An 11,133-nucleotide genomic window follows, 5' to 3' on the forward strand; every position below is an offset into this window, starting at 1 on the left:
CGAAAATGGATGATATCATTTCCTCTCTTTGGCGTTGTTCTATTTTGAGTCACGATTCCATGAAAACAAAGTTTATCATCTATGACTACAAGGGGGTAAACTAATTGGACAACAGGAGACACGTCTCAGAGATGAGTCACAACATGGCGCCGTGGATGAATTCATAACTCGATCAAAGAACGCGACGTAGTCTGCATTTGAATGAAGAGCATCAAATCATTTCTTTCTGCATGCTTAGAATAAAATTGGTTTAATGTTTGTAGAGCTTCTTGTTTTATTAATCATCCGTCTATGGAGATTCGGTTTAGTGGGTCGCTGAATACCAACTTATTGGATGTGGGTGTGTAACAGTGTGTATTCCACAAAGAGCCAATTTTGACCCAAACCTCTGAGTAGAGTTATTTAGTAGATAGACGAATTTCCTTAACATGAAACTGCGTTACATAGCGCCGTTTCACCGTTTAACCCTAAAAAGTGATTTTAAAAATGTTAGACAGATAATCTAGATAAAAACATAAATAGTAATATTTCCTGTAGTTAAATATAACTGGGCTGGCGAAATATGAAAAAATATATGAATCATTTTCATAATCTTAACGAGAAAGGAATTCCACAAGCTCGCACAAAGTAAACCTGTAGGTATATGAAAGAAATACCGGAATAATAATAATACCGAAGAGGGAACATCGTGATGTCTCATAAAATATTTAATATGAAACCATACATAAATATCATTCGTAGAAAATTATGATACTGATATAACTGCACTGTATTTATGTTACAGCGAGTTCTTTCATCTGCTAGATATACAATATTTGCAGATACGATATTATGAAAGAATCACAAACTTCAGCGAGTGGCACTTCAAACGGGTTTAATATCAAGGCTACAGGTGTACACACAATTCACTAACTTTCATGCGACGTAGATTCCGAAAGGAGAAAAATATACAGTGTTTTTGAGACGTTTGTGATTTAGGTTTAGTAACTTCTTTGTTGCTATGGAAATGAGTATTTTCAGTTTACTCGTAGTTGAATACCTAGAAGGATTAATACGTTTTTAGTCTATAATGTGTCATTGCTAGCTAGGGTCTAATCACTTACTACATAAGGGTTTACATACGAGTATTTTGTCTCTACATACCTTTTTTGCAGGAATATAATAATTATGCGAGGACGTTGTTACGTAAACAAGGTGTTCTTAGTGCGGAGTCACGAAATTTTCCGTCTCAGTGCTTTTATCCGTTAATTTATTTTAAAAGTCGTGGGAAATAAAACGCTACATTCATATACTTAATCACTTTATTATATTAATACTACTTTGTGTTATTTACAGCCAATATTGAAAGCTAAAGAAATAATGTTGTCTTTAAAAATGTGAAATAAATAACGAAATTACTTTTGCTCAAATAGATTTTCATACAAAATGCGTACTTATTAGTGTAAGTTATCTGCATTTTTTCTTAATAATAAATTATATTATATGTGGTTTTCTTATGGCTTTTTTAAATAACACTTCAAAAATGTTTGCATCTTTGGCTATATTAAACATGAAAAGCTATCACAAGACATTATCTAGGAAAAAAATATAGACAATATACTTGGGTATCTACCTACTAAGTAAAATCTATTAATTATATTTTTCCTTCTGTATGATTTAGTTTTTTGTATAACATTATAAAATAGGAGGTTATAAATATTACAACAAAAAAGTTTTAAATAATAAATAAATAATACTATTAAACGTTTGTTTAGATAAACAAAAGTTAAAAATGTATAAAAACTTATCTTGGATAGGTATACGTAAAGAGTTATTTTAACTATTTACAATATGGATAAAATTATTATTTAATGACGTAGGTACTTTACAAAGTTGGTCAGTGTTACAAATACTAAAATCTTAGAGCTAGTGTCATTTACTGTAGTCATGAGATCCTACCATATCTAATGAATATGTTGCAAATAGAAGATCGTTGCTGAAAAAATACACTGTCAATTGACTGAATAACTGAACATACAAATTGAAATCTATAACATTTACAAAAAAATCTAAATAACAACGCCAAAGTACAAACCTGAATATTGCGATGTGTTTCAGTCCGTACTTCACACATCATGTTGCTTAAATTTTTTGATTTAACACTACAAGTGTGCTACAAGTATAAGGTTGTATTAGAGCTGACATTTTCATGAATTTGATCTTTTATCTTAAGTTATAACATTGGAAATAATCACAAGCACACTTCCACCGGTAGGCTTTCTAAACTCGCAGTATGGCATCAAAGGCACGCGGATAATTCAGCAGTCCATTTCCCATCATTACTGTATCTATATTTAAACGGCGGAATGTCGGCCCGTGATGATCCCGGTGGTTTTGTTGTATTCGAACTCTTTGTGCCTTTCGGCCTCGTCCGCTTCGCGGGTGTCTCTCAAAAGGCCCTTTTTGTCGCTGAAACCAATAGCCTTGGGACAAAGATCTTAAACGTTCAGATTCTTTCGCTCCTTGAAGGACTTGCGCAACGGAAGTGTTTGAAACAAAGTGTAATCGCCGGCACATTAATGTAATTTTTGTTTTACGACTACACTATAAAGAGTGTTTAGTTTCATAATATGCCGCCGTCTAAAGATGCTTTTGTGGCTGTAATATTTATAATTAATGTGTATTAAACTTTAAACATAATTATATTAAAATTTAAGACAGAGAGGTCTCATTACAGCCCCTTGAGAGATCCCTTACCTTTTCAAATTTTGATATAAATTAATTGTTACAGCACCTTTACTGTTATGCCGTAAAAGGGTCATTCTGTTTTTAAGTTCAATTAAGAGAATTAAATATTAAAGCAAGTAATTCAATGCGCAATAAAAATTGTAAGTATAAAAATTATGTTAAGAAAGACATCCCCATTAACCGATTAGTGCAAGATCACAGACATAATCGATAAAACATAGATCTTACCGAACTCGCAAGCCCTCGTCCGCTTTGCTCTTCTTCTTCTTCTTCCTGATGCAGCAGCTGGCGATGATGCCCTGCTTCCGCCACATCAGCAGGAGTAGGTCCAGGAACAGCAGGCAGACGAACACCATCACCACCGATATGCCGATTATGGCGCCGGCAGAGAGAAGTGGCGCTGCTGTGATGAGGTCCACTGAAAAGGAGATGGCATTATTTGGGACGACTTTTTAACCGACTTCAAAAAAGGAGGAGGTTATATGTTCTACCATCTTTAAGTATAACAAATGCTGTCGCGGAAGTCTAAGGCTACGACCGGATACTCGCGACACCCCCACTCAGGCGATGACGGAACGCCGTGGAGGTTTTAGTGGGTATCCCCCGTCCTTTTCAGGACGGAGCAGCGCCCTTTTTAGGGCGCCGGGAGTCCCACACATAACCCTGTCCCCCGGCAGTGGTGGCGCAAAGTATTTCCTCCGCGACAAAAAAAATATAACAAATGTCAAAAGTTTGTCAAACTCCATACAAAAAACTTAATGTAAGGTGGTGCAACTCGGCCTCAGAAAATGTGTGCGCAGAATGTAAAGACGTAAGTTTTGAGTTTAGCTGTTAGACTTTTTACCTAAGGAAAAATGAGTGTGTTTGACTGGATAACATGAACATCGACTTTCAAACATTCTGGGATATTGAAGTTTATACAACGCTCATTAAAATAAACATAGTAATACCAAAGTAACAAACAAAGTAAGTAACCAAAAATAAAGGGAAAATCGCGAAACACATTACTTTCACGTGAACTTCGATAGTCAACTGTTAACTTTAAACCCTATAAGGAAAGTTTATGTAATATTAGACTTTATGATATTAGTAAAATTTAAATATTTTGCTAGTATGACTCACATTTCCAGAAACATACATTTAGATCAATATACATAATCTTACGTCAAAGATAACTCACCTGTCATTAATACCGTTAAATTAGCCGGAACAGAATCACCCATGTAATTGTGTGCCATAACTTCTATAGAATATGTAGTATTGAATTCCAATAATCTATTGTTAAGTTTCAATTCCGAGTTGGGTTCTATAATATCCTCCATACACGACTCTTCGTCATCCACCTAAAAGTAAAATTTGTTGAGATTAATATAGTAAAATGTTAATTATTTTGCGATATGAAGAGAGATTACTACACATATTCAAAAGGTCAGGATCTTTACAGGAGCGATCTGTCTCGATATTATTATGAAAAGCGATTGAAAATCTTTTATACATACTTCATAAGACATCAAAAAAATGGAAAATTTTAATGAAAACAGTTTCGCATACGGTATCTGATATTTTTAATGTTTTCAGTAAAGTATTTAGAGATGATAGAAGTTTAATTTTTACAGTTTTATTTAAAAAGCTCAAGTTTTATCTCCTGGTAATTTTAAACAAATGACATTCAAATTATCTACCCGTCTTCTGGGTCTTACACACGCCTCTTAAGTTTGCAGACTTTGGCATTCAGTTTCATCAGGTTTCAATGTTTCCAAAGTGGAAACTAAAAATTCTTGTAGATTCACTTTTCAGTTTACACGTCCTAACGCAAAACTCGACCATCTGATTGGTTTGATATCTAATATTAATTTAAATTTACACATTATGTATATATTATGACTGTATAGTAAAGGTTTAATTAGTTTCAATAGTGGTTTTGGTAGCGTACAATGGATTATTAACGACGCTAGCAATTAAGCTCTAATTAATTTAATTATAACCAGTAGGTACTTGATATCCATACTGATTGATATAGGTACATACTTCTACCTGCAGATTATCAAATGATTATTTCATAATAAATTCTGATCAAGGGAGTATGTAGGTTAGGGTGTCCCTTATATGGCCGAAAAAATTTTTTTTTTAGATATTGAAATGCATACCCTCTATTTCTTTTCGTACTACTCAGACATACTTAAATACAAAATTTCATCTTCCTACGTCCACATTAACCCGTGCCGACTTAGCTCTGAAGATTTTGAAAAATGCTGGTTTTACCCCTTTCGTTATGTAGCTAAATCAATTAAAATATTTATTTTTTATAAAATATTTATAAAAAGAAGATAACATTACAGATCAGACAATATATTTTACTTTTGAGGGACCCTTTTTTACATTCCGGATACAGATTTCCATGCTCCTGAATATTGGCCTGATTTTTGCTACACTGTGCGTAGCAAAAAAAGCTTTTGCTCTTCCTTTGCAGTGATTAAACCATGAAAATCTTGCATAAGCTTTATAGCTCTTTCAGCTGTATCATTAACTACCCTTAAAGAAGCACTTTTTTGCCTTTAAATAGGCAACATCTTTATCTCATATAGAAATGTGTCTCAGGGGGAAAATATTATCAATTTTCAATCGAGAAAATAAATTTATACTCTTGACAGACACAAAACCACTCAATAGTTTTCCAGCAACAATAAATAAGGCAGTATTATTATCAATTCATTAAAAACAGGATAAAAAATTAGTACAAAGTCCTATTTACCATAGAAATAATCATACCTTCTTCAGATGAATGTATCTCTTCCCAGAATCATACATACTCTCTCTTTGTACTTTTACTACAATATTGACGGTGTTTGTTCATGACCTTCATCATCAAAGAGTGATAAAACGGCAATTTCTTCTGATATGAAGTACCAAAGATGTTGACTAAACTTGCTCAGGGCTGCTTTGGAAATCAATTTGTCAACACTCTCATATACCTTTTGGAAAGTGGATGTCAAGAGTTCCTTAAGGCTTTCCTCAGAGCTGGTAAGCTGGTCGTGATGTCCTTGCGTTTGTATAGAATCTTGCGTAGTAAGAGATGACGATAAACCTCCGAAACATATTTGCTCTATTTTTTATTTATTTATTTATTTAATTTTCTTTGTCTTGCACTTTCTACTCTCTTAACTAACTTTTTGTCTACACCTTAACACTCTGGACGCCTTGGTTTTTAAATCCTCCTCACCGCGGCGCTTATAAATCTAGATTTTTTTAAATAATTTTTCTTGCAACTCCCTCCAAGCATGGTGAAGATACATAAGTTTTTTTTACACAGTTAGGCTCTGGTAGGATTTATAGCTTTTCCCAAAATATAATACACTCCCGAATGATGAGATTAGAGGTTTCAATAACATTTAATTAACTTCGCAAAATATGTTAAAAACTACTGCAAAAACTTGACGATTAACGGTAAATTTGTGCCTATTATTTGATAAATTTACGTCCCCGACTAAGAAAATACTTTTTTTATTGCTTCTTAATTCCACAGCCATCTTCTAAATGTCAAACAATAGGTGTTTATCACGAGATTAATTGAGAACAAATGACAAATACCGCGAATACGCACCGCTTCTGCCGCGCAACATGTTTCGATGCAAGTCGGCACGGGTTATTGTACTCCAAATAAGGTAAAAATTTATTTCCGAGTGTTTTAGAGGCAAACAAACAAAACTAAGACCTATGCGTTACAAATTTAAAACTTTGAAAAATAAGGGACACCCTAATGTAGGTAGTTACCTACCATTTTATTGTTATTATTAGAAAGCGTCCTATTCTTTCGGTTTTATAAATAGGTTAAACAATTTTTTCAGGATGTAAATAATGAATGTTTTTTTCTTTGTCGCACTTACCGGACAATATCTTACGGTATAGTAATCCACCACAGCGCCATTCCCTTCAGCTGGGTTCCAAGACGTAGTTTGGTCCATAGAGGTGATATTGACTAGCTCGCCGTCTGACACCGTCTGCCACTGCGGCGGGCTTGGGATGGAACTGTGAGAATTTTATACCTTACTTAAGATCAGTTAAATACGATAAATTAAGATAAACGCGAAGAAAAGGATGTAAAGATAATATGGATAGTTTTCTACTTAAAAATTAATTGTTACAGTAATAGGTAAGTACTTAGACCTAGCCTAACGTTTAGGAACGTTCTTAGTTTCTTAAGAGCTTGTGCTAAGTAATTCATAAAAATAATTCATAACAGAATTATATTTATCAAATATACAGTTCCCGAGGAGCCGTGAAAAAAAGTACAATAACGTTACGTTATTTAATAATTTAATAAAAAAAATATTTTTCAGAGTGCGGAATATTATTGTTGGTACGAGTAAGTTCGTATTTTATACGTGTCTCGAGTTCTCTATCAGTTTTCAAAAGGGACTTTTTCAATAGGTTACGTTGCTTTGTTAAAACTAACAGGCTGGCGGCGGTTTTTCTAGATTTTTTGCAACCATTGTGGCGGGGAAATAGGACGCGAATGTGCTGTGAGTATATCGGGGAACTGCTATTTTGTGGCTAGTATTGGACTGGATATTGAAAGAGAACTTGCGGTAGAGTTATACCTATCTAGCTTATGTTTTATACTAGTGAGGATAAGTTAATGTTTGTTACTTTTTAAAGTTAAAACTGCGGAATTGATATTGATAAAATTTTAGTTTAAAAAAAAATAAACTAACTTGTAAAAATACAACAGTACAAAAATGCTTCAAATATAAAAAAACAAATTGTCAGTAAACAGTGAACCGGAGAAATAACTGTTGGAGACAAGTATCTTGACCACAACATTTATTATGTAGTACCACAGAATATTATTAAGTACTAGTACCTACTCTTAAAGTTTAAAAAATGAATCGTAGGAAACCTTACGAAACTATCATACCGATTGTCTATCAGAAGCTAATTACAAACAAAACAACACTTACGGTTCCAACGTGTAGAAGGTTTTGTACTCAGTCCACGGGCCTTGCCCAACCTCGTTCAGAGCCGCAAATCTTATCACATAAGTGGTATTCGGCTCTAAATTCTCTATGGTATAGGGCCTGTCTATGGCCCAGGTTCGGTTCATGTGGATGTCAGTGACATTGGAATTGAATTCGGTGTCATACTCAGCAGTGTAGCCGAGTATGGCCGGCCCTTCGACCGTGTCAGGGCCTCGGATGTCGAAGGTCACTGATGTCGGATTGCGAATGAGGACTGCCGCCTGGAATGTGGTGAGGAGTAAGTTTCTAATACGAGTTTATAGTTGAAGTTAATGAAAAAAATAATATATTAGAGTTAATATTCTGGTTCTATACCACTACAGTATCCCCGTATCTCTATTGGTTCCTGGACCACTTTCGCCCATTCTCTTTTTAAAGATTTCTTCTTAATTGAGGGAAATAAAAAGTTAAATAATGTAGAAATGCATGCGTTAGAAACGAAATCATCAATTAATAATCTAAAATTACATAGATACGAGTACAAGAAATGAATTTAGAAAGAAGTTTTTTTACATAGGGTGTCCCAAAATTAGCAAGTCACACTAACATCGGGGGTAAATGGGCCTAACGCCCGTATTCACAAACGATGCTTGCTTAAGTGAAGCAGCAAATCGAACGCACAGCGTTGAATAGAGAGAGCTCTGTGATTGTTTCTTATCCCTGTGCGCACTGTGAGACCTCATAGTAATGATTGTGAAAACGGGCGTAAGACGCATCGAACAAGACTAATAGTATCTATCTCCAATGTCAGTGTGACGTGTTAATTTTGGGATACCCAGTATGTAAGTATGATGATTCCTCACATCACTGATATTTCCCGGAACAAATCCTTCCTTGAAAGTGATCGTCTTCTTGTCCTCTCCCAATGCATTCGCGGCTTTGCACTCGTACACCCCGAATGGATACGGATATGCAGACACGTTGAATCTTATGTACGTATCCCTAACCATGTCGTTTAATAGCTTGTTGACTTGCACTTGTTCTGCCGTTGATACACCTTTACCTTCGTATCTGTAAGTATACGAAAACACTCTAGGGCTGAGTTGCACCACCTAACTATAATAGTAACTATAAAGATAACCGGTGTATTTTGTATAGAGTTTAACAGATTTCTGAAGTTTGTTAAAGTAAGATGATGCAACTCAGCCTAAATGTACAAAAAGCATGCCCCGTTTAGGTTTTTTTTAAGTATACAGGATGTGAATTTTTACTCAAACAAAAAAGGTTGATTCTACTACTCACAAATTAATATAACTATTTTCTTACAGGAACAATTATTCTTAAACAAACATTTAGGTACTAAATGAGACTTATTTTTTTAAATACAAATATCAATTTAGCCCTGATGGGATTGATGACTGTGGCGTTTTGACAGCTCACAAAAAGTAAGTTCATTGTCTGTGGTGTCAAGTACCCGATTCTCAACCATGACCATGACCATACCTCCAAGACAACTCCGCCGGAGGGTTGCTCTCATACTCGCAACTGAGGTTGACCTCGTGTCCTTTCCAGCCCCACACTACTTCCGCCACCGACTTAAAATACGGCTTAAATTCCACTGACAGAAACATAAGTCTTGTCGCGTAGTCCACTAAAATATAAAATTTTCAATGATTCAAGTATTAACAGATAACTAGAAGTACGTTTTTTTTTCTTTTTTTTTTTAATTTTGCAATTACATATTTGATCCAAATAGCTTTGCTCTACTCTTGGATGGAAATGAAAAAGATGTCTAACACCCTGTATATAGGTGCGCAAAATTGGATAAACTTTTCTTTTATTTCAATTCAAATCTTTATTGTTATTCCACACGTTAAAGGATGTTCTTTTTCTATCGCGTGGGATGTAACAACTTAGGCTATAGCTCTGGTGTCCGATTCCAAATTTCAGGAACCACTTCACTTTATACTTTGTAGTTGCTACATTTGTTTACTTTTGAAGTCACTTTACTATCTTCAAAAGGCACGAAAACGACTAAGATGAAAATAGTTTTGCTATGAAAGTTGTTTCAGAAACCAAAACATAATAGATTTGTTCAGCATGAGTACTGTAGTAGAATGTAATAAAATTAAGTACTTTATGTGTGTAGGATAAAGAATAGGTACGTACCTTTATTGGTAGCATTGCAGGCGTAGACCCCCATGTCAGATCTATTTACTTTGATGAATTCCAAGTTTTGTTTTATGTCGTTATCGTCTAATTCGCTGAAATACAGTTTCCAATCACATAATGTTAGTGAAAAATTACTTAAATTAACAAAATTGTAAGCAATATTTTTATTTGTGTGAATCATTTATAATGTTTTAGAAAAAGGGAAAATTTTGCGAATTTGTAAGTTTGTTTGTTGATAGAAAGTGATCTCTGGGGACTATAGAATCAATTTTAAAATTAAATTTTCTAAGTACTTTTAGCTATAAAATAAATAAATAGTTTTGGACAATCAACGCGGGAAAAGTCGCAAAAGCTGTTTCGTGTAAAGTATTTTTTTAAACTTACACCAAGTCCAAATCATTGTCGATGAATATGATGGAGACGTTTGGAGCGGGCCGGCCCTCGGCGTTGCACACCAGTTGCACCATGGAGCCTTCCTTCGCGGTTATATTCTCGAATGATGTTATGCTTGGCGGGACTAAAACCTAAATCAAAATGTAACTAATTAGTAATTTTGTTAGTGACCAGTTACATCAGTTCCTGATAAAGTCTCTGACAGCCTGTGTTAGTAGCGAGAGGAGCAAATGTGTTGAGAGGCCTACTAAGTCTACAAACTAAGAGTAGGCGCACACCGTTGATTTTTCGTCGACCGACAGTTTAGTCGGGCAGTTGATCAGTATGGGCATGTATGGGAGTGCGCACACTACGCCGATTCGATTTGGCCGATTCTTCATATTGATTTAAAATCGGGCACAACTATCGGCCAACTAAAATCAACGGTGTGCGCCTACTCTAAACGCTCATACTGTTATCATCGACAGTATCGAATCTGCAAAAAGTATATTGCGATTTGTACTTTTAATAAAATTGTTTGACTGATTTAGCTACGAGTAAAAGGTTAGGTAGGTAATAAGGTGTGCGAGCGCGACAGCAACATAAGGGATAGGTAGCTTGGGGTCATTGGACGGGATTCTACGTGCTCACGGACCAGGCTTTAGCTGAACTGAATGAGCTAAGTAGTTTGTGTTGTACTTATTGACAGTTGTCTGTAGTACCTAATTACTGTCTGTACTAATCAAACTGTCTGGAGCAGAAAAAATCTAAAATACTGTATATTTAGTTGTAAAAGGTGTTTTTGTCCACCTGAATGTCGATGGTCTCGGAGACGACCCCCGCGTTGCTCTGCGCCACGCACTCGTAGACGCCGCTGTCTTGGGACTGCATACTTTCTAGCAATAAT

General features: G+C 35.1%; 2 protein-coding genes across 2 annotated transcripts; both read right to left on the reverse strand.

Annotated features, from left to right (window-relative positions):
- Positions 1 to 1,283: 1,283 nt before the first annotated feature.
- LOC135078033 (uncharacterized) lies at positions 1,284 to 4,065 on the reverse strand. The gene is made up of 3 exons (XM_063972581.1): positions 3,908 to 4,065; positions 2,956 to 3,145; positions 1,284 to 2,448 (listed from the first exon to the last, which is right to left on the reverse strand). Exons 1-3 carry the CDS (start codon positions 4,047 to 4,049, stop codon positions 2,334 to 2,336), a joined length of 447 nt encoding a protein of 148 aa, XP_063828651.1. The 5' UTR covers positions 4,050 to 4,065; the 3' UTR covers positions 1,284 to 2,333.
- A 540-nt stretch (positions 4,066 to 4,605) lies between these two features.
- On the reverse strand, positions 4,606 to 11,117 carry LOC135078305 (fasciclin-2-like). The gene is made up of 8 exons (XM_063972904.1): positions 11,037 to 11,117; positions 10,239 to 10,378; positions 9,852 to 9,946; positions 9,186 to 9,333; positions 8,546 to 8,753; positions 7,686 to 7,963; positions 6,612 to 6,753; positions 4,606 to 4,611 (listed from the first exon to the last, which is right to left on the reverse strand). Exons 1-8 carry the CDS (start codon positions 11,115 to 11,117, stop codon positions 4,606 to 4,608), a joined length of 1,098 nt encoding a protein of 365 aa, XP_063828974.1.
- Positions 11,118 to 11,133: the final 16 nt, after the last annotated feature.

The sequence above is a fragment of the Ostrinia nubilalis genome, chromosome 14, assembly GCF_963855985.1.
Source record: "Ostrinia nubilalis chromosome 14, ilOstNubi1.1, whole genome shotgun sequence".
NCBI lineage: Eukaryota > Metazoa > Arthropoda > Insecta > Lepidoptera > Crambidae > Ostrinia > Ostrinia nubilalis.

What these genes read in the sequence shown, in the direction of transcription:
- LOC135078033 (XM_063972581.1), bottom strand. Translation starts at nt 4,049, where the DNA reads ATGGAGGATATTATAGAACCCAACTCGGAATTGAAACTTAACAATAGA. An exon ending in TTTAACGGTATTAATGACAG is followed by an intron (nt 3,146 to 3,907) that starts GTGAGTTATCTT and finishes TCTCCTTTTCAG; the next exon opens with TGGACCTCATCACAGCAGCG. An exon ending in GACGAGGGCTTGCGAGTTCG is followed by an intron (nt 2,449 to 2,955) that starts GTAAGATCTATG and finishes TATTGGTTTCAG; the next exon opens with CGACAAAAAGGGCCTTTTGA.
- LOC135078305 (XM_063972904.1), bottom strand. Translation starts at nt 11,117, where the DNA reads ATGCAGTCCCAAGACAGCGGCGTCTACGAGTGCGTGGCGCAGAGCAAC. An exon ending in CCGGCGGAGTTGTCTTGGAG is followed by an intron (nt 8,754 to 9,185) that starts GTATGGTCATGG and finishes GTATACTTACAG; the next exon opens with ATACGAAGGTAAAGGTGTAT. An exon ending in ACCTTCTACACGTTGGAACC is followed by an intron (nt 6,754 to 7,685) that starts GTAAGTGTTGTT and finishes AAATTCTCACAG; the next exon opens with TTCCATCCCAAGCCCGCCGC.